The sequence below is a fragment of the Cibotium barometz genome, chromosome 56 (assembly GCF_041138505.1).
Source record: "Cibotium barometz isolate CiBa-2024 chromosome 56, ASM4113850v1, whole genome shotgun sequence".
In the NCBI taxonomy this organism is placed as follows: Eukaryota; Viridiplantae; Streptophyta; class Polypodiopsida; order Cyatheales; family Cibotiaceae; genus Cibotium; species Cibotium barometz.
Window position 1 is genome coordinate 19578054 of NC_141101.1, and position 24175 is coordinate 19602228.

General features: G+C 39.8%; 1 protein-coding gene across 1 annotated transcript; it reads left to right on the forward strand.

Annotated features, from left to right (window-relative positions):
* Positions 1-14353: 14353 nt before the first annotated feature.
* On the forward strand, positions 14354-17720 carry LOC147606998 (wall-associated receptor kinase 1-like). The gene is made up of 3 exons (XM_086790912.1): positions 14354-15629; positions 15834-16010; positions 16218-17720. Exons 1-3 carry the CDS (start codon positions 14663-14665, stop codon positions 17456-17458), a joined length of 2385 nt encoding a protein of 794 aa, XP_086647038.1. The 5' UTR covers positions 14354-14662; the 3' UTR covers positions 17459-17720.
* Positions 17721-24175: the final 6455 nt, after the last annotated feature.

A 24175-nucleotide genomic window follows, 5' to 3' on the forward strand; every position in this document is an offset into this window, starting at 1 on the left:
TTCCCCTATTTTGAGACGGAGGTCTTGCATTACTTTGGATTGAAATTGCGGGTTGGTTAGAGGGTTTATCTTTGAGATTTCCTTGATTTTGGCGGAAAGAAACCTTATTACTCTAGAAGGAAGGAGCTGGAGTCAGGAATCTTGATCCCTGATTTTCTTGCTCCGAAAACCTTGATCTAAAAGGAGTTGGGCAATCCATACTGCGATGTCCAAATCCTTGACAGTTATAGCATTTCACTCCCTTGTTCAAGGGTGGAACTTCTGAAGTGAATTCCAGGGGATTGAGTTTCGGAAAAAGGACATTTCTTCCATTATTATGGAACTTCCCATATCCTGGGCTTGACCCTGATATCTCTTAGGCGGTGGAAGGTTGGAATCACCTTTTGGAACTAAAAACCTTTTGAAAGGTGATGGTGCTGGCTTTGACGGGATCTTGACATCAAAGGCCTTGGCGAAATTCTTCGCCATCTGCACTGCTTCGGTCATGGAAACTGGCTTGGCATTCTTCACTTGGATATTCAAAGGTTCGTTCAGTCCCCGAATGAACCTAGCCATCAACTGTTCTTCTTGCGAGTATTTGAGGAGGAGAGCGAACGCTTGGTAATATACTTCAAAAGTTATGCTCCCCTCCTGGGTTAACTCTAAGAATTCGTTCATCTTTGTTTCCAAAAATCCGGAGGACATAACCTCGTCCTTAGGTAAATTTTGAGATCATTCCATGTCTGGGTATTTCGATCCAGATGATTTGTCTCGCAGTGGTTTCTCCATGCCACTCTGGCTGCTTCTACTATCTTCAGCCTTGCAAGAGCCATTTTGCTCCTCATTGTATCCGGTGACATCGAAGTACTCTTCCATTGCTTCGATCCACTTCTCCATAGCCTCGCCCAAGTTTTTTCCTTCACCCTTGAAAGGTCGAGGCTGCGATCTATGAAGAGTTTTACGAACATCCAAGTCAAGCTCTTTCTCATCGACTTGGGGGTTATCATTTCTACCACGACAACCTCGATCCATGATCCCATCAATACGAAAATTCTTGTTAAGTCCCTCTATTTATGATTCAAATCCGATTTTAGATTCAACTGATTCTGGGGTTCTTTAGATTGGTCATCTTCCCACAGAATCATGGGATAAAGATACTCATATAGAACTCATTATCAGATAATAATTCATTCAGAACATCTCATTGATATCTTTTAACACAATAATGGTCCATTAGACTGAAATTTTCATCTGAACAGTCTTCTATGGAAAATTCAATTATACAGATTTTTAATTTGTCATCTCTTAATTTGATCCACTGGGTCAAGTGTTAACAGTTGAATTTTATAGGAATAACACTTTTAGAATAAAAAAATTTCTTTATGTATCTTTCTATGCATAAAAAGTAAATTTAATGTGAATGATACTTTTATAATAATAATTTTTTTTATGCATCTTTCTATGCATTAAAATCAAATTTAATGAGAATAACACTTTTATAATAAAAAAATTCTTTTATGTATCTTTTTATGCATAAAAATTAAATTTAATGAGAATAATATTTTTATATAAAAAAAATTTTTAATGCATCTTTTTATGTATTAAAATTAAATTTAATAATTAATATCAGTGATATCCATGCATATTCATAGGTGAATATGTACATGGAGTAATTAGAATATTTCTTTCAGATACAAAAATGGTGGGAATTACTCTTTTGGAATAACATAAAAATAAACTTTCTTTTTTCACAAAATTCTGAAAACTTTTGTCATAATCTCCTTTGTATGACTGATCATTTTTTATTTTTATCATTCTTTATTTGACTTAATTTAACCCAAATTAGATTTATAGAACTCTAATCTACACAATTTTTTAAATTCAAGAGTAAACAATAAGAAGATTTTAATTAATCTTAGTTAATCTTTTTAGGATTAAGAAAGGCTGGAATGTAAAGAAGAGAATGGGGTGGCCTTTTCATCAAGGCATAGTATTTGAATTTAATTCAATTAACTGCAAAACATAAAAATCAAGAAAATCATAGATTTAAAATTCATAAATAAGTAAGAAAATTAGCTTACATAGAGCTTGTAAGCTCTCCTTTGGCTTGAGAGATTGAGGGTTCTACTCTTGTTTGAAGCAAGAGTGGCCACTAATTCACTTTGGAGAGGATTAGACAAAAAAACAATTGAATTATTAAAAAATTCAATGTAGATGGCTCAAGACAGGAGCAAAGTAAAAGTGCATAAACACCATTAAGCTTTTACAAAAGGGGAGGCTTCTATTTATAGGAAAAAGTGAGCCTCTAACCAAGCAAACCGATTCTAGAATTCTTCAGATCAGCTTGGTTAAATTTTTATCATTTTTGGATCAGTTCAGCTTACTTTTGGGATCTAGTTTTGAAATAGGAGAGAGGAGAGATGAAATATCTCATTTTATTGATTTAAAATTGGGAGTAATGATGAGAAAAAAGGCGCCTCCTTCATGAGGGGAGATCCCCACTCTGAGGTGCCAAAATTCAGTTTTTTAATTGTTTTCTTTGGTCCTTAGTCCACTCTTCATCTTATGTGAGCATTTACTCATTTTTTTGGGAGTTTTTTTATTCTTCAATTTATCTCCTCCCTATATTTGGATTAATCTTATTGGTCCATAGAAATCTTAATTCAAAATTTTTAAAAAATCTGGATCCTTTAGGCTAAGGTCTTTTGTGCACATTATAATTTATTTCTAATGCACCTTAGGAATTTCTATTTGATCTTCTGTTTCAGGGGAATTTACTTTAATAAGAAGGAATATTTTTCTATCCAAAGATATCTAAAAATTGAATTATCTCTCTCTAGAATATTTTCTCTCTAGGCCAAAATAGGTAGAAACAAGATCTTTTATTATTCTGAAAATGGGATTGATTACAGGGGAAGAAATAGTACATCTTGAGGGGATGGGGAGGAATCTTACACCCAGGTCTTCCACATGTGACATTGATATCAGAGCATCAAGCTCAGTAAGGCTAAACACTAATTTTGTCCCAGATGAAGGTACACAATCCAAGGAGAGTAACACAAGACATGGAAGAAATTCCTAGGAGGTTTGTTAGTGGTGTTCTACAAGACTGAAGGAGAATGGCAGTCCTGTTATAAGTAGGATGCTACTTCGGGCACACTAAGAAAGGCTTTCACGCAACAATTCCAAGGGAGGGTGATCCTCCTAGGAGTGGAGTGAGAGTGCCAGACTCAATACTCAAGAAAAGAAGAGACCAAAGAAAGTGTTCAGGGACACGGTAAGAAGGCAAGGGGACAAGGTGAAACAAATGTACGTACCTTCATCAGATTGGGAGTGGATTTGGAGACCGGGCAGGGTTTTAAGTGAAAAGGTTGCCAAGAAGGGAAGGATGATATAGGTTTGGGAGTCCATGAGGAGATAAGGGGATGATGATAGTCATCTAGGATCAAGTGTTGGAGCCTCGACATCAAGTTTAGTAGGGGGGATGTCATGTGCATGACATGTATATGCTTGATTCCATTGCTAATACCTAAAGGGCAGCAAGAAAAACAGATCGACTAGGGCATGAGCATGGCAAACTAGACACTAGAAAGGGCATCCTGTGGATGCAAGACCAAGTCGGCTAGTGGCTCAAGGGCATCAGCTATAGACAAACTATTGTTGTTGGCCCACAATAGTCGGCCAGCTTATGGGGTTGTTCCAAGGCCTATATAAGGCACAAGTCAAGATCTTTGTAGGCATTTAGTCCCTTATGGATTGAGTCTCAGACTAGGGCTTTTTGGAGTCCGAGATCACCTTTTCAAGGGAGCTTATGGCTTGCCAAGTTGTACATCCTTTTTGTACTATATGAATATATTGAAACTCAGCTCTCTCTCTCTCTCTCTCTCTCTCTCTCTCTCTATCTCTATCTCTCTCTCTATCTTTTACTTATGTTTTGCATCTGGTTGTTCTAGGGTAGGTGTTTAGGGCTGAATGAAGACTCCTAGAGCTTTCGCACATGTGACACCATTGCACTTGTTTTAATTCCTCTAGGATGGCCACATGTTGTCTATACATTCCACTGGATCTATGCTTACTTGTGAGATTCTTCTTCAAATCTCTTATCAATGGTGCTGGCTTACTAGATTTGTATCCTCAAGACAAAGCACCTTTGTTTGAGGATATTAAGGGCATTCTTGGAAGTTTACATGGCTTCTCCTCATTAGATCTTGCCTCTAAGTTTTTAGTTTGTAATACATTCTTAGATGATGAGACCAAATACACTATGTTGTGGTACTTACTAGTAAGAGAGGGCGCAAGCTAGGAAAACTTGTAAACAAGTATTTTTATGCTCCAAAAATTGTAATAAAACTATTTTCTCAACTTTTATAGTGGTTAAAGTTTATTTTTTGCTTATAGACATTGTTATAGATGTTCTTCACTTTACTATAAACTCTTATTTTCTTTAATTTACACTTGTGAAAATATGTCTTTGTGCCTTATAGATTTTTATTTTGTTTCACTTTAGCAAAAAAGATGTATTCTTATTTTTTTGGATAATTATTTAACTACACTCTATCCTTTAATTTGCACTTTTGAAAGTATGTCATTGTGTGCCTTATGGACTTCTCTTGTGTTTCACTTAGGTAAAATTTATATACCTTTTTTGGGATAATTCGTCAACTACACTACACCGTTAAATTTGCACTTGTGAAAGTATGTCTTTGTGCCTTGTAGATTTTTCTTGTGTTTCACTTAAATAAAATTTTATCTACTTGTTTTTTTTAAGATAATTATTTAACTACACTCCATCCATTAATTTGTAACCATGAAAGTTATCTTTATGCTTTATGCATTTCTCTTGTGTTTCAGTTAATTAAAATTTTCTATACTATCTTTTTGGGGTAATTAATGTAATTACACTCCATCAAGTACATTTTTGTAAAATAAAAAACTTGATTTTCATTGTATTTCTCTTTATAAAATCACATATTCCTCTTAGAAAATTATTTTTTTATAACTATTATTGTATAATGATTTTTTACATATTGATTTGTTGTATAGCACTATTTTACTATATAGGAATTCGTTGATTATTGATTACTATATAGCAATATTTTATTATATACATTGCTGTTTTCTTGACTTTTTCTATATATCAACTTTTTATTATATAGTTTTCTATATAGTAATTTATTGCTAGTTTATTTGCTATATAGCAAATGTTTTCCTAGAATAAAGAACTAGGAAGTGTTCCACTTTTACTAGATCCAAACTTTTACTAGATATGTTTATTGTTTCTAGTAATCTATCTAGCATTTTTTTTTTGCTATATAGGAATGTGTCTAAAGCGACGAGATACCTTGCAAACAACAACCTTTCTGTTGCTTATGTACACATTGTTGCCGTGCAACCGTTGCCGAGAGTGATAAGGCACTTTTGTGTACACCATATGGGAGCAGACCGCACTAAAAGAGAGATTCACTGATTGATCCTATGGTGTCAAAGCTCCATTTATATCTCCCTAGTAAATGATGGCGATGATGACTCATCGGTGGTCTCTTCACTCATGATGATCACGGGTGAACCAACCTTGTTTGCTTAAAGCTCTCAATACTCTCTCTCTCTCTCTCTCTCCATGAAACATAAGCATAAACACATGTATGTATTAATAATATCATCGACTAAATAACGATATATCCAAATAAACATGCAAATCATGTCCTTACTATATAGTGATAAAAAAGATCAATATAAAAAAAAGGCTAGTAAAAGTAATGATATCAATCAACTGATCTAGTGATCAGTAGAAAAGCCAAGTTTCCGCTTCCTAGAGCCAAATGTATGACATTGACATGCCCAACATGGTATAATGGTGACTCATCTCCATTACACTAACCATGAAGTGTGGATGTCTTCTTCTTACGTGGATCTACACACAAAAGAGAGAATTATTAATAAAATAGGTAATGTTACAAGACACAAACAAAGACCAAAATAAGGATATGCCAAGTGCCACAAAGAAATCATATGGAAAGGAGAAGCTCCTATATGTAGTGAATAAAACCCAAGCCTCTCGTATTTCTTTCAAGTGAATACTAAAAACTGTTTCTTTAAAAGTGTTGTAAATTATATTTTATTTTATTTTCATAAATTGTAGTGATTTTTTTAAGTCTACTGTGTTTCGAACCCATTAATATGTAAGAACACAAAGATAAGTATAAGTAAGTACAATTATAAATATAAGTATAAATATATATTTAAGTGTAAAGAATAATATAATTAATTATCTTAGAAATATAAATATGATTTATGATTTCTTATATTTTAATGAAGTGTCATTAATTTTAAGTCTATGGATATAAGTATAAAAATAAATATAACTTTAAGTGAAAATAATAATATAAGTAACTTTGTAAATAATAAAATATAATAATAATATGTAACAAGAAATAGAAGTATGATTTATTATTTATTATATTTTATTGAAGTGTCTTTTATTTACTAAAGTATAAACATAAGGTGTTAAAATAAATATAAGTTTATAGATGTTTTAAGTACAATAATAAACATAAGTATAAATTGCATCCATCCAGTCTTACGAAACCCAAAGTCATGACCCACTAGCTTCATTGAGTGCCATCACCTTCTCATGCGTTTTAATGAAATAAATATTACTCCAATAAAATTTTAATAAAATATATATTACTTTATTAAAGTTTTAATGAAATAATATATAAACTTATATTTATAAGTATAAGTAGGGGTTATTTTCATTCACTTCTATTGCATTCTCTATCTCTCACTTTTTCTATCCACCTTATTTGTTGCTCCCTTTACACCTTCACTATGGCTTCTCATCATGATGCATTCGCACAGTGGATGAGTGAAACTCGTTAAACGGTCAGATGTGGGACCAGATTTACCCTAGGTTTTGTTAGAGTGTTGAGCTAGAGAATATATTTAGGACTCGCCCGATAGCTCAGTGCTTGCATTTTTTGCGCGGGATGTGATGATATCACATTTTTTATCCCTAACTCCACTGCTCAGCGGATACCCCTAGAGTTCCCCTTCTCCATGAAGAGTGGTGACAACCATAGAAAGGTTGTGCAAAGAGCACTTACACATGCCCCCCCCCCCTTCTGATCTACCTTTGTGCCCCTCACTTTTGAGGAGGCAAACCCGATCGATCTCATCAAGCGGGATATTGCCTTTGCTATATTGATATATTATGCTTTGATTTTGAAGAGGAGAATGATGAGGAGCTAGTGGTGCCTCTTCTCACCTATGAAGAGAAGGAGCTAGAGGAGAGAGTCCTAGACAAGCAAGAAGAGGTGGCACGTAGCTTGTCTTGGCACGTAGCTTGTCTTTGGACTTATCGACTATCCACCAAGAGGTAGCCCATCCTACTAAGAATGCAAAACTTGCATCATTGAGTGCCATCACTATAGATGATGTTGAGTACTTGCTCATGCAGGATGTCCTTGAGGTCTTGGATTTAAGGGAGGAAGAGCTCTACTGCCACCTTGTCTGGGATGTTAATGAAGACCTCATTGACTTTGACACTGTGGATGTCCTTCCACAAGTAACTGAGATTGGCCGATACGATGGCACGAGCATGGATGATGTCTCTGAAATCATCCACATCCAAAGAAGTGCTGCAGAAGCTGCTCCTAAGTATGATATCTCAGATGCAAAATTTGAGAGGTTGCAGGAGGAGCTGTTTGGACCTCGACTACGCATTGACCTCTCGGACCCTGTACATGGTGATACAGCGATTCCTAGGGCAGACCTAGATGCATCGGGCGTGACACTGAATGATGAGGCTAAGAAGGTACGTAAATTATTATTATTTAAATCTTCTTGTAAATTTTGATGCGGGGCCTCAGAGGCCTGGGGACCCCACACATGTAATCTAGCATGCATCGAGGCCCTCCAAGCATGCTAGCCAAAGGCTGGCCAGAATGACCCTGAATCTGTATAACCCTGAATCTGTAAATTCAGGATCATCCTCACCAGCCTTTGGGGCTGGCATGCCTGGAGGGCCCTGATGCATGCCATATTCCATGTGTGGGGTCCCCAGGCCCCTGAGGCCCTACACAGACAATTTCAACTCATTTGAAAATTATTTTTTTCATGCAATTGTATTTTGGAATAATTTTTAATATTTTATTTTTGCATGCAAATATTCTCTTCAGGAAATTGTCTATGTCGATGAGTTTGCATCAAGAGTTGGTGGAAGAAGGTGTGGCGGAGGAAGAGTCCAGGATACAGCGTTGAAGGAGTATATTGGCAAAATCTTCCAAGATATCATTGTCTTTCACAAAGTATGCTCCCCTGATGGACAAGTCTCTCTCATAAAGATCAAGGCTTTAACAAAGTTTGTTACATTCAAGTCTATGCCTGTGAAATCAAACTTAGAGAAGGTGGTGCTTGTGAAGCACTCCAAGCTCCTGTATTTGTTTGAAGCTCCGCGTGGAGGGAAGATTCATTCACTATTTGGCCTAGGCCTTGCTACTGGGAGGATTGATCTTCATGCTATCCAGCTCGAGCTCGAAGGAAATTTTATTGTAATTCCTTCGCTTAAACCTCCTACTGACTCTGCTGAGCCTAGTACTAAGAGGCACATAATTTAGGGTTTTTGTACTTGCTTCTATGTCATGATGTAACATTTTCTATATTAATAAAAAAATATATTTTGAAGTTTTATTGTATTCGTGTGCGATCAACAAATAATATAATTATTTTTTGAAGTTTTGTTGTATTCATGCGATCAATAAATAATACAATTTCATTAATTTGAAATTGAAATCACAATACAATTATGATTGCCAGATATAATAAAAAAAATACAATTGAAGACACTTGGCAAAAAAATATTTTCATTAAGTAAAGAATTTACATTATGATCACACGAGATTACCTCCTGAAATATACATGAGATTATCCTAAATCCTAAACTGCGGCTCATCACCATAATCTTCCCTCCACTTCCGCATGCGTAGAACTAGCCACATATCTTTGTCAGTGATGGTGACTCTCTTGGCATGGAGTGTTGCATATACTGTGTCACCAGCGTAAAGTGCAAGAGGAGGGATCAAACAAAGTGATGGTGACTCTCTTTGTCAGTGATGGTGACTCTCTTGGCATGGAGTGCTGCATATACTGTGTCACCAGCGTAAAGTGCAAGAGGAGGGATCAAACAAAGTGAGAGGTCAGGTTGCATCTGCACTTTACTGCTTTAAATGTTGCCCGCAAACTTGGAGGAAGTGTTGGTGGTGTAGATTCAGGTAACTTGCAGAAGGAGGACATATTATGTGCATTCCATCACTAGCAGCAGCTTTCTTTACTGTATACCTTTGACAAAGATCCACCACATGTCAGCCTGAGAAGATGGATAGCCTTGTCCCGTTCCCTGTAGAATTCCAGTCTGAGAGCCCAGTGAGCTCATCATCAGTGCACCATACAGAGAAGTTGCACCCAAGCCACCCAAACCTACAACCTGAGATCCATACATGCCAAGACCATGCCACCAGCCATCATGTGTGATGGAGGAACCGGTTTTCATCATCATCCTCACAGAGTCATGGTCGTCTGTAATAGCATATTTCTTGATTGTGGGCAGGGATGCCTCTGGTACCCGAGAAGGCTGGTATGATTTTCGTCTTTTCCCAGTATTGTGACAGTGAAGAAGGACCCATTGGTTTTGATAAGCAAACAGGGAGCTTCTACAGACGGAGGAGACGCCTTACTGCAGCCATAACTGAGAACTTTGAAGGTTTTTTGGCAGGCACGCAGACATTCACAGAAGAGCCAGGAAGTTGGTTGATATGTGGAAGAAACGAGTGGATGTAGAGATGAAGCAAAATGGGTGAAATCGACGGGGGGTCAGTTTCTTCAGGAGAAGTGCGAGCCCTAATCTAGCCAATTTATAAGGAGCAGATCATGGACCTTCTGCAGGAGGCAGCGATGGCGGATCCGAAGGTTTTGGCCATCGCTGATGCACATCTCTTGTTCCTGATCTTTTCTAATGGTGGTGGAAAAGAGGAACCTTGAGCCGGCAAAGATACTCCATAAAGGAGTGAAAAGCTTCCCTGTAGGCATAGAACAAGAAGCAGACACACCCATTCCCACAAAAACCCTGGAGAGAAAAATCATGGTGTCTTGTACTGTTCAAGGACACAAAACCCAAAGAACGAGGGCTTGAAAAGGCTGTAGTAGAAGCCATGGCCGGCTTAGCCGTCACACCTCCAGGGAGAGGGATGAAGCCAAGAGAGGAATGTTCCCATCACCACTACGTTCTTGCAAGATCATGCCTTCTCCATCTTCTCCTCCACTATAGCACTTAATGATGCACAAAAATATCAAGAACATCAAGAGACATGCTCAAAATATCAAGAACTCCAAGAAGCACTCTAATCTCCCTTGTCATGGAATTTTGAGAAAAGAAATAATTAATCTAGAATCACGCATGCTACTAATCTCTCTTCTTGCAAGAAATGCATATAGATTAGGCATTTGACTTCTAAACAAGAGCTTGTGGGCAATGAGAAGATTGAAGCTTCTCATCCCATTGTAATCACCACGTGTGCATAACCTTACTAACTTGGGGGAAATCACATGCTCCTACATACATAGCCACAGAGTATACATGTATACATGAGCATGGAGTAGGAGGCATGTATCAAGAACAAAATAAAAGAAACAAGATAAGCATATAAGCATAAGAACATAACATCATAGTACATTCCATATCCATGTACCACATATTGTGTGTACAAGAATCATGTACATACCATAGTCATGTCCAATTTGCATATAAGAGGGGCTTTATATAGCCATCCAACCATGTGACTCTTGGGATACCCATGAGACTATTGGGCTACCCATGTGACTATTGGGCTCCCATAACCTCCACAAGATCCTAGCCCTCTTCTAACCACTTCTTGATATGACATCTTGTAATAACCAAATCCCAAAACTCATTAGCCTAAGGTAATGCTACTAATGCTAGGGGGTGTATACACTCGTGAACACTCCACGATGCTCTATCAACTACTATCCTAATTTTCTAGATTTTGAAGATCATGCTTCACATCGGACAAGAGTTGTTGCATACACCACCCATTCAATATCTTGCATCAAACAACCTTTTTGTAGGTGTTGGTGATGCCACTCCATTGCATGGTCTACATCTCTAATAAACTGCTTCATTTCCTTCATTCTCGACTCATCAGCAGTCAATGTCCCATTCTTTTCTCAACTTTAGCATCCCGTGTTGTACAGAGCATCAAATTGTGCCTACAAATGCCTCTAGACATACATGTGAGTGGTGACCTTGAGTTTTGCACTTGCCGCACACATGGAACATGCAATCCATTTTGCCATGCTTGTACTAAGCCATAATGAGCACATGGCACATAGTTCTTGGACATGTGTTGCCTGCTGCCACAATATTTAGACTGCTTCTGGTCCATCACAATATCTACTCCAACTCTGAATCTACTCTGACACCGAATGCCAAATGCCCTGATTATGGACTGCCCGACTTCGGAACTCAAAACTCGAACTTCAGACTCAAAACTTAGAATTCAGAATTTGATCTCTGATTCAATTCTAACTCCGAGCTTGGATTAAGGTGTTGATCTCGTACCTAGATCGAATGTAGCCCTACCCAACATTAATCTTTCAAAGCCATAGGGAATCTATTCTAGTTTGACATGGTGTGATCCAACTTACACAGGATCAGTACGAACTGCAAAATCAGAGCTACCAGTATCCCTTGGGGTTGGAACATACTCCATAGGGAATCTATTCCAGTTTGACATGGTGTGATCCAACTTACACAGGATCAGTATGAACTGCAAAATCAGAGCTACTAGCATCCCTTATTATGGGTTGGAACATACTCCATGCAGCTCCCTAAAAAGGTAATCGGCCCAATTGACCATTTGGCCTTGGTGCACCCATGCCAATGTGGTCATGCTGCACCTGCATGAGGTTGACGCAACATGAGATGCGGTCGTTTGCCTATTTTGCAATCTGAGAGGGACTGCTTCAGATGAAGCCATTTCTAAAACTCAGCAAGTTAAGGTTGGTGCTCGGATTGACTTTGTGAGCCTTTCCTATCATTCCCTTCTTAGTGGACATTCCTAATACATATGGTCAATACCACATCCTACACAATGGAGTCAAGGTGGAAGAACCTACAGAGGTACACACCATCCCTTTTCTGTTAGGACACTCAGCCACTTGGTGAGGTCCTACACTTTCATAGCATTGTATAGGCGGTCGTTTAGTCATCCGGTTCATTTCTCTGGCCTAGGGCATTGGGGCTGCTAGGTATACGGGGTACATTTGATCTTCCTCCATAACGTAGTAGCTTAAGATCGGAGAGGGCGGCCTTGTAGGCTCTTAAGTTTCATAAGTAGGAACTTCTGAAACATTCCCCCTCGTTCCCATCTTCAAAGATTTCATTCAGGGGGGTTAGTTGACAAACTAGTGTAACCCTTGGCAGTGGGGGTTGAGGTGGAAGAACCAGGGGTGGTAAGGGCAAAGAGTTTGAAGTCTTGAACTCTGCCTTTGTAAGTGTCGATGAACTCATTCTTTGTTTTTTTTTGCTTCCTAATCTGCAACATAATCCAACTACCAATAGAGATTGTGGTAGGAATCCACCTTTGATTATCCATATCAAAACTGTTGTATACTATAATAGCTCTAGTAGAGGATCAGGGATGCCTAGGACGTCTGGTTTCCATGGAAGCAAATAGAAAATAAAAACAGATGTAAGAAGATGGAAGAAGATGAGATGGCAGAAGAGATAACCTCGAGAACGTGTAAAATTTTTAGAGGGAAACCCATTCATTAAATGACGTAGGAACTTCGAAGAGAACATTTCAAATTTTTAGAGGAAAAAAGCACTTTTATTAAATGAGCTGAACGAGGGAAATTTTTAGATTAAAAACCATTCATTAAATGAGCTGACAACACTCTATTTCTTATATATATTAAAGAAATGACATTATAAAGTGTGGTCAAATGCATTTCGTATTCCTTTAATAACAATATATTCATATAAAGAATATATGAAAAACGTCTAATTATCAAAAGTTCCGTTACAATGGCTCTCTTCCTATTGGTCGAAAGCCTTTCTCTCTCTAGAGAAAAAAGGCCCAAAGTTGAGTCCAAAATTCGCTAATGTATAGTGGCCTTCATGCCCACACTAGCCCGACCACCCACATTCCTATGACCTGGGCGCCTCACCCTTGAACCCCAGACATGCACTCACCACATGCACTTTATCGTGTGGACTCCGTTTTTGGTTGAGCTTTGCCACCACTACGGGGCGACTCACACATGCCAATACAAGCTACGTGACAGATACCATTTGATCTTGTTTGCCAGCCCACCAATGTTCAGTTGCAAAAAGGCTACTTCTTCTCTCCCTGTCTCACCACCCACCTAAAGAAAATGAGTTTTTTTATAAAAAGAGACTATTCGTGAGCCAACTTGTAATAGGATACATGCACCTTTTTCTTTTGATAGGAAAAGTAGAGGTGGGGAGTTTTTTAGCCTTTCTTTTTTCAAAGGAAAAGTAGAGGAAGGGAGTAAAAGGGGAGGAGTAAAATTGAAGTTTCCCACTCCTAAAAACCTATATAAATCATCATGTACACCAAAGAGGGGAAGTTGAGCTTCACATCAAGAGGATGGATTGAGCTAGAGAGATAGAGAGATGGGGTAAAATTTTTAGTTCTGTGTTCCCTCTTCAAGTTTCTTGTTCCCTTTATCATGTTAATTTTTTCCTTTTATTAGATTTATATGCAAGGGGAGTTTCTTATCCCATCATATGATTGTACGGGTGTCCCTTTGGGATATGATTGAATAATGATATTAGTTTGTTCTCATTTCATGAGTTTTGTTCACCTTTGTCCAAGAAAATACTCGAAAAGGGTGGGCCTCAAATTAAACCTCCCTCACCCTCTCTAAAGCATGCTTGTTAAAGGCTTTTCTCTTGGTATACGCATGCATGCAAGACCAAGTATATTAAAAACTTTAACTAGAATTTACTAGTACACAAAATCACTTGCGATCGTTTCGTCACTTCAAAAGTGTCTCCTACAATTTTTTCAAATAGGGCATTGCGTTGACACTTCAATCAATCGGAGCCCTTCCCCTCTTCCGCCAACTTTTTTCTCGGTGCAAAGGATGCGCCCAAACTGGGGCGCCTGTCCTTTGTTTTATGTGTCGATAGTTTGGGCACACGAATTGGGTACCCTGGGCCTAAAATTCACTTTGTTTTACAAGCCATAATAACTTTTAAGTTCCCTTCCAAGCAAAGTTTGTCTTAAAGAAAGGATAAAGAAAATATTAATCTCCAAAACACGCGCAAAAATTTGGGAAAAAAATATCTTCACAAAAGAAATGGTATGAGCCTTGAAATGAAGTTTCGGGGTTCGAGGGAAAAAGAAACAGTCAATATGAGAATTGCCGTCGGCGACCGGGCTCCTTCTTCCAAGGTCGACCCCATCGGAAGCTTTCCTCTCTTGACTCTTGTCTTCAATGTTTGCTCTAGTTTCATCTCCATGGCGATCTTCTGCTTAGATGCCCTCGGTCTGACTGCTTATCCTGAGTCCACCTTTTGTGCTTTAATGATTGACTGAGGAATTCATCAGCGAAAGTAGGGGCTTCAGCTTTTAAAATATCCATGGCGATCTTCGGCTGCTTAAATGCCCTCGGCCTTTTCAGCCGGATTTCATTCGGGTTGTTCTTGATGGGGTATTCGACGTCTTTTGGGTGGTTCCTGATGTGGTACTGTGCGTGCAGCAGTGAAAATTTGGTCTCTGCTGCCTCACTTTGCAACTACTCTGCACAAATTTGCGGGAATATGAGCATTCCCTATCCGTTTGGGATGTCGAATGAATGCGGCCTGCCGGGTTACAGGATCTCGTGCAAGTTCAATTGGAGCTATGGCGCCGGTCTACTGCCGTTCCTGCAGGTGGGCACGGCCTCCACCCCAGAGCTACAGGTGCTTGATTTCTCCACAAACACCATAACCGTGAACTCCACCCAGATTAAGGCCATGCCCACTCCTGATAACTGTGGTAGCGTCGCCGCGGAGGCTTCATTCGAGCTCTCTTCAAGCGGCGCTTTTGTCCTCTCCGACAGCAACTGGTTTGCCGTGATCGGATGCAGATCCGAGGGCACCTGCAATGCCTCGTCTTCCAACAGCTCCGATACAGAACTCCGCAACGGTTACACTATCCAATGCAGCACTGGTTGCTACAACCAGTACGAATTTCACTTCTGCAACACCTACGCCTGCTGTGTCAACGCCATACCGCCTGGCTCTCGGGACCTCAGATTCACGGGAGATGGAATATCATACCAAGAATTCCCTGACGTCTGTGGATTCTCCACCGTGCTTAGCCCTTCCACTTACAACGTTGCCCCAAACCAGGTCGGATCTCCGGGCGCCGGTGAGTATGGCCTACTCATATCATGGGCTCTCATTCTCAGCTCTTCGGAGAGCTGCTCTACAGTAAAGGACGGGTCGGATTATGCTTGCTCGCAGAACACGGAGTGCCTTGATGATACGAGGGTGCCTGGTTATACTTGCAATTGCAGTGAGGGGTATAGAGGGGATGGATACAAAGATGCAATCGGTTGTCAAGGTAAAAACTTTGAAGCGTGCTAACCATGTTTTATATGTGTGCTGAATCTACTACTATCACCACCCACACACACACACGTCCTCCTTCTTCTCTCCCTTCTATTGGACGTAACTCTAGGTTGTAATCGCCTAATGGCTGGCCTTCTGATTGATTGAGTGTCTGTAGAGCATTTCTTAACAAATTTACTTGAAACGCCCTTCTCAGATATAAACGAATGCGAGGAAGGACTCGACAACTGCGAGCCACCGCCTCTTGGGAAGTGCACAAACACAGTGGGTTCTTTTTACTGCAATTGTACAAGTGGCAGCACGGGTACTGGACTAAGTGGTGCTTGCACAGTCGCCCTTGTCAAAACAGACGTAGTTTTGCCGGCAGCTCTTGGTAAGCGAGTGCCCCAGTTCAAATCCCCCCCCCCCCCCCCCCCCCCCCCCCCCCGCCGTCATAGCTCAATTGGTAATAAGTTACCAAAGGTCTAAATTCACCTCTATACCATTACACCCATTCAAAGTTCAATTGGTAATCAATTACAACCACCAATTCCAAGTTACCAAAGCTCTAAATTCACCTTCTGAACGTCGTTGCGTGCAGGAGGTCTAGCTGGAGCCCTCATCCTCACCGTACTCATTATCATTTTCTGCGCATCGAGAAGAGCTTACACACTGAAGCAACAGAGGGAGGAAAATTTCCATCGCAACGGAGGTGAAGAGCTGCGTTCCATGCTCTACTCGGAACATGAGCTGAGCACAGCCACCAACAACTTCTCTCGTGAACACGAGCTCGGCAAAGGAGGCTATGGCACAGTGTACTGGGGCAGCCTACCCAACCACGGCGGCAAGGTTGCCATCAAGAAGGCAAAGCACATGGACGATGCGGACAGGGAAGAGGACCAAATGAAGTCCTTCGTATCCGAGATACTCTTGTTGGGGAAGACCACACATCCGAATGTTGTCCGGCTACTGGGCTGCTGTGTGGAAACCCGGGTGCCCCTACTTGTGTATGAATTTGTGGAGAATGGAACACTATGGGATCATTTGCATCCGAACAGAGACGTCCAAAGAAGCATACTAAGCTGGGCAAGGAGGCTTCACATTGCTGCAGGTATAGCGGAGGCACTCAATTATCTCCACAAGATGAGCCCGCCCATTCTTCATCGGGACATAAAGTCTACCAACATCCTCATCGACAAATCCTACAACCCTAAGGTTGCTGACTTTGGTGCCTCTTGTTTCCTCACTTCAGGTGCCACTCACCTCACCTTTGCCGTAGTGGTGGGCACCCATGGCTACCTCGACCCTGAGTACCAGCTCAGTTGCCAATTTACAGATAAAAGTGATGTGTATAGTTTTGGTGTTATCTTGCTTGAACTCATCACCTCCATGCCAGCCGACCTGGGCACAAAGTTAGGCATACTTGCTCATCACTTTCGGACTCATTTTAGAACTCAAAACCTCACAAACCTGATTGACTGTAGATTAAACACTAATGCAGATATCTTGGCATCCATCCAAGATGTTGCAGAGCTAGCAATACATTGCTTGGCTATGGAGGCCCATCAAAGGCCTACAATGGAAGAAGTGCTTGGCAAGCTCAAAGCGATCCAATGTAAGAGGATGCTAATGGATGAGGTGGTGGGAAGCTATACTCAAGGCTCAACTGCATCAACAGCTGAGCATTATGTGAGTCCCATTGTATCACAGGAAAGTGTTGGTAACAGTGAAGAACGTGAAAGTGCTTCACTTTTGAGTTCAAGCTGGACTCCTTCACATCGATCCACACCTACAAGCACCACCACTGAAATAGCCCTCACTTGCAGCTCAGACTGGTCTTGAGAAAAAGTGGGTAGTCAATGAAAACTCAACGGCAGTTCAACATAAGAGTAAAATGATAATGGATCTCCCTCGGATGCAAAGGAAAGAAGGAAAATAATGGCTTTAATTTTTTTAAAGAGGTCTCTTTTATTATCAGATCATGAGGATTGTATTCAATCACTACAATATCATTGTATTCAATCACTACAATATCATTGTATTCAATTACTACAATATTATTGTATAGGGTTTCTTTTAATCAAAGGATGAGGATTGTATTCAATCCCTACACAATATTATTGTATAAGATTGGGATGTGTGAGAGAAAAATGATGGGAGGTTCTCCGACATGGTATTGAGCAATAGGTCACATCTGAGATGCAAAGGTGAGCTTGTTGTAGCAGAGTGTGAAGAAACCAAGTGTGGTCAAATGCGGATGAATGCTAGTGAGAGTGGAGGAGTAGAGTCGATGATGCATGATCATATCTGCATGGAAGGGTCAAAGAGAACAAGGGGAGGTAACGAATAGAAACCATCAATGGTAAAGGCAACTGGTGGAGGAAACCTAACACAATGATGTGAAGAGAAGTCAAAAGGTAGTGGGCGATCTGCTGTTGATGCGCTGAGAAGATCGTTGACATCAATACAAATTTGGTGCTTAGCAGGGCGTTGTGTGCCTTTGTTGTGAATTTCTGGCCATTAAGTTTTGTAAATATAGGTTTCAAGGGAGTGTTCATATGCAGTTTTGAAACTGTGTACGGTGACATCCACGGGAGGAGAAGGCACATGTGTTGTGTATCAACATTGGTGATTTTGGGTTCATCGACAATGGGAGTTTAGTTTTCGTGCAAAGGGACAACCATGTGTGTTATACAAAGGTGGACATGTGTGCCAACTTGGTGGTGTCATTGTACTGGTGGCTCCTTAGAGCCATGGAGCTCACAGTCATAGTTCGAAGAGAGACCTTGGTGTGTGTGTGGATGTGCCTAACTATCTTCGAGACCTTGGTGTGTTTGTGGATGTGCCTAACTAAGAAGGGTGTTGGAGCAAACATGAAGGGTGTTGACTCTTCTTAGTAGTAGCCATATGTTCTATGCCGTGAATGACTAAGTTCAAACTAGGTGGCCAGGGGCTTTGTGTGGCTATGAGATCAACATCCTTACACTTGATCAATCTTTAGAAAATTGTAACAAGTAGGTGGATCTAGCTCTATAAAAGAGAAAGTTTTGTATTATTTTAAAAATATACATAATAAGAAATTTTAAAACATACTTACACACATATATGTACATGTGCAAAGAGTTACATACATGCATGTGTGTGTGTGTGTGTGTGTGAGAGAGAGAGAACGAGACAGGTGTGAGAAGGAGACAGGTGTGAGAAGAGAGAGAGTGTGTGAGAAGAGACAGGTGTGTGTGTGTGTGAGAAGAGAGACAGGTGTGAGAAGAGACAGGTGTGTGTGTGTGTGAGAACGAGACAGGTGTGAGAAGAGAGAGAGTGCATGTGTATGTGTATGTGTTTAAGAGAGGGTTGTGTTTGTGCACATGACGGAGATATAGAGAGAATGTATGTTGAGAGACACATAGATATGCACGTATGTGAGAGCGTCACACATAGACACATGCACACATACACACAAATATACATAAGCATATACAAACAAACACACATACGCGTATACACATTCACTCACACATGCTTGTATACACACGGATTCTACTGTCCTCCGAGCAACTTTTTTCGAGCAAACCAAAAAACAAGCGGGGCATGGCAAATATGATCCTAAAAAGAGGGCCAATCAGGCCAATTTAGAAATGGGCCTTTGTTGCCCCCTTGAAGATTCCAAGCATATTAGAGCCTTGGACAATGGCAAACTCTCCAAGCAAAACAAAGAAGGAACCATCCCTCATCTATGAACCACAAAGAGTATAGAGGAAACAAATTGCAAATCAAGAAAGATAAACAGTCAAACCAAAGATAATGCCTCATTCGAACATTAAGCATAGAGTTGCAAGCAACATCGGCAATACTACCTATGTCCCGGAAGCCACCACTCCCATAGTGACCATACAGGGAGGGATGCATGACAATAATCTACTGCCAGATCTAATAAACCCAGGCCAACCAATAGTCTCCCTACAACCCAATGAAAAATGATCAAGAGGGCGCTGAATTAGATTCAACATTCTTTGAGAAAGGCCATCTTTTTCATACAAGGGTTTGAACGGTGAAGCATGAGAGCATAAAGTCAAGGAGAAGATCCTAAAGGGTCAGAGACCACATCTTGTGTCTTTACAAAGGTGGCGCGATGGGGTAGGAGCTTTCTACCTTTAATTGCTCAATAGCAAATAGGAGTCTCTATATTTTTTTTTCAAGTAAAAAAAATTAGAATTCAATAAATTCTAATCATAAGCACATGTGACCAAGTGTGGTTTAATTAAGTCAATCAGTCAAGTGTGGTTTTATTGAGTCAATCCAACCAAGTCCCAAACATAGTTCCTTTGGAAGCCCACACGGTCATGTAACAATGAGGATTTCAGGAAACACGTACATATGGGGAAGGGGCTTTTATAGATGTAGTGTTAGGGGCATGTGGGCATTTGGACTATAAAAGGCACTAGCCCTAGCACTATTGTACCTTATATCCTTTTGACTATCATTTGATATATACTTTTCTTGGATCTTATGTGTCTTTTAGACTAATCACTCTAAGCTAAGCTAATCCAAGTTAAAGAAAGCTAAACTTGGATTAACCTAAATTAGCTTAGCTTTACCTAGATTAGCCTAGCTTAGAGTGATTAGCCTAAGTTTAGAGAGAGAAATGGTTTATTCTCATTAATATAGTGATTAGTTATCAAAAGGTATCAGAAGGTCATAAGGTGCAATAATCCTAGGGCTAGTACCTTTTATAGTCCCAAAGCCCATATGCCCCTAACACCACATGTGTAAATTCCTATAAGCCCTATGTACCTGCTAAAGAAATGAGGGTGTGAACCAATGAAAAAGGTTGAATCAGCTAAGCGGGCACCTGGGCTTTGCACACAACCAAATGATTTTTGTACTTAATGTCCATGTGGTGTGCCACGTATTTCCCCAATGTCTGCATTTCATGGGTAGCCTACTCTAGCCTCCCAAGGATGGGTAGGGTGGAGCAGAGCCAATTGGAGCCCTTCCCCCCTTTCCGCCAACTGTTTTCCTGCGCTGCACTCTGTAAAGGGAGGTGCCCAAGCTGGCCCCGGATGCCTGTCCTTTGTTCTCTATGTCCATAGTTTGGGCCCACAGATTGGTTGCTGTGGTAGTGTGTAGAACCGAGCCTAAACTTCCCTTGGTTTTAGAAGCCATATCAACTTTAAAGGCTCCTTTCTGTCTTGAAGAAGGGATAAAGAAAATATTAATCTCCAAAACACTCGCAAAATTTTGGGGAAAAAAAACTCTTCGGAAAAGAAATGGAGTCACTAATACGAGCCTTAAAATGAAGTTTTAGGGTTCAAGGGAAGAAAAAATGCCGAGACCCAGACTCCCGACCCTCTGGGAAGCTTCCCTGTCATGGTTCTTGTCTTCAATGTTTGCTCTAGTTTCCTATGCATGGCGATCTTTAGCTTAGATTCCGTCATCATTTGGAGTCCACCTCTGGTGTTTTAATGATTGATTGAGAAATTCATGAGTGAAAGTAGGGTCTTCACGGGTTTCTCAAGTTTTAAAATATGATCCATGGCGATCGTCGAGACTGCTTAGATGCCCTCGGCCTTTTTAGCCAGATTTTTTTCGGGTTGATCGACGTCTTTTGGGTGGGGTACTCTGCGTGCAGCCAATGAAAATTTGGTTTAGACCACACTGTGTACAGTTTTCACAAAGGTGGCATGATTGGGCAGAAGCTTTCTACCTTTAATTGCTTGGCAGTAAATAGGAGTTTTTGTGTAGCTCCTCAAAACCTTAAACCTCCCGAGATAATTTCTTCTAGAATTGTAGAAGTGTTTTTCCCTTCTTTATCAACATTTTTACTTTCATCATTTGTGACCTTGCCTTGAATTTTGAAATCAAATTGAAATCCATTATTCAAAAGTTACAAATTATTATTCATTTCACGGACGTATTATATTTTTTTCATGCATTCACATAATTGTTATATTTGATATATAAGTATTCTTGGCATTTCTTTTTTAAAGTACATCCCAAAAAATTGTAAACTTTTTCTCACCCTTTTTATTTTTTTGGAGAGAGATATATATATATATCAGATAAACATCTAATGACTTTTACATATGTTCAACTATGAGTCAATTAACATTAACCTTTTGGCAAACAACAACAATAATTATAGGGTAAAAATAAGATGCCTTCACGAATATATAAGTGTAGATGGGTTGGTGATTATTCATCCTATATAAACCTAAAATTATAGAAAATGGAGTGAATGTTTTTAAAATGTCCTAAAAATGTTTAAAATTAGGAGAACATTTTCTAAAACCTTTCAAAATGACCAAAATTTGGGCAAATGTTTTAAAATAGCGAAGATTAGCTTGTATTTTTTTTTCTTGAATGATTACCATTGTTTCCCTCCTAGGTGTCAATACCATTGGCCACACATTCAATAGATATGTACCATTGGCCACACTTTCAAGATTTAGGTACCATTGATAATACTTTCAAGACGTGGACTCACGCATTTTTGCTAGTTTTCCTATCTTTTTCACTTCATTTAAAGCCCTTTCCAAGGAAATATTGGAAAAGGGTGGGCCCCAAATTAAACCTCCCTCTCACCCTTTCTAAAGCATGCTTGTAAAAGGTTTTTCTCATGCATGCAAGACCAAGTATATTATAAACTTTAACTATAATTTACTAAAACACAAAGTCACTTGCTAGTTTTCCTATCTTTTTCACTTCATTTAAAGCCCTTTCCAAGGAAATATTGGGAAAGGGTGGGCCCCAAATTAAACCTCCCTCTCACCCTTTCTAAAGCATGCTTGTAAAAGGTTTTTCTCATGCATGCAAGACCAAGTATATTATAAACTTTAACTATAATTTACTAGTACACAAAGTCACTTGCAATTGTTTCAAGTAACTGTCACTTCAAAAGTGTCTCTTGTAATTTTTTCAAATACTGTCACTTTAGCCAATCAGAGCCCTTCCCCTCTTCTGCCAACGTTTTTCTAGGCACAGCATTTTGTAAAGGGACGCGCCCAAATTAAAAGTGCCCGTCCTTTGTTTTCTGTGTACATAGTTTGGACACACAGATTGGGTGCCTTGGGCCTAAAATTCCCTTTGTTTTATAGGCCATAACAACTTTTAAGGTTCCCTTCCAAGCAAAGTTTGTCTTAAAGATGGGATAAAGAAAATATTAATCTCCAAAACACGCACAAAAATTTGGAGAAAAAAATAATCGTCAGAAAAGAAATGGAGTTAGTAATATAAGCCTTGAAATGAAGTTTTGGGGTTTAAGGGGAAAAAAATGCGTAAAGACACTTAGTATGAGAATTGTCATCAGCCACCGGGTTCCTCCTTCTATCATGGCCTTAGGTCTTAGAAAAATACATCCCAACCATCCAATCAGTAAGCTTTGTTTTTAAAAAATGTACCATAGGATATTGACACATCAGCAGCAGTGAGAATTTTATTCAAATGAAAAGCAAATGAGTTGGTGACACATAAGCAAAGACAATGTTAAAAAATAGAAAGCCAATAAAACCTTCACACATCAACACATAAAATGTTAAAAAATAAAATGTTAAATAAAAATTTACCACATCAACAAGGAAAATTTACACCAAGGTCGGGAAGCTTCCCTCTCTTTTTCTTGTCTTCCATGTTTGCTCTAGTTTCGTATCCATGGCGATCTTCTGATTAGATGCCCTCGGTCTGACTGCTAATCCGAAGTCCACCTCTTGTGTTGTAATGATTGAATGAGAAATTCATCAGCGAAAGTAGGGTCTTCAGTGGTTGCTCTACTTTTAAAATATCCATGGCGATCTTCGACTGCTTAGATGCCCTCGTCCTTTTCAGCCGGATTTCTTTCGGGTTGTTCTTGATGGGGTACTGTGCGTGCAGAAGTGAAAATTTGGTCTCGGATACCTCACCCTGCAACTACCCTGCACAAATTTGCGGGAATATGAGCATTCCCTATCCGTTTGGGATGTCGAATGAATGCGGCCTATCGGGTTACACGATCTCTTGCAAGATCAATTCGAGCTATGGCGCGGGTCTACTGCCGTTCCTGCAGGTGGGCACGGCCTCCACCCCTTTCTCCACAAACATCATAACCGTCAGCTCCACCCAACTTAAGGCCATGCCCACTCCTGATGATAACTGTGATAGCGTCCCTTTGGAGATATCGTGTCTTGGAATGCCATGATTTCAATTCTTACTCGGAATGAGCAAAACAAGAAGAACTTCAATAAGATACTGCACACATTCAAAGTTCTTGTGTATCCTCATAGGCAGAATGATCCCTTCAATAATATCTTCATGCCCATGGATGGTGAACCTAGTGGCAATTATGCTAGTGAGAGCTATTTCAAGATGACTCTTGTGAGTATGGTGGTGGTGGTTCTGCTGTTACTCAGACCTCATGGGTAAGTTAGAAACACTCAGTTATATACATGGTCTGCGTGGCTATGTAAATGATGGTATGAGTGGCTCGCCAAAGGGTTATGTTAATGATGTAAATGGCTACCCATGTGCATGATGTGTAGTAGCTTCTCTATGGTATCGATGGGCCGAGTCAATGATTACCTCTTATGG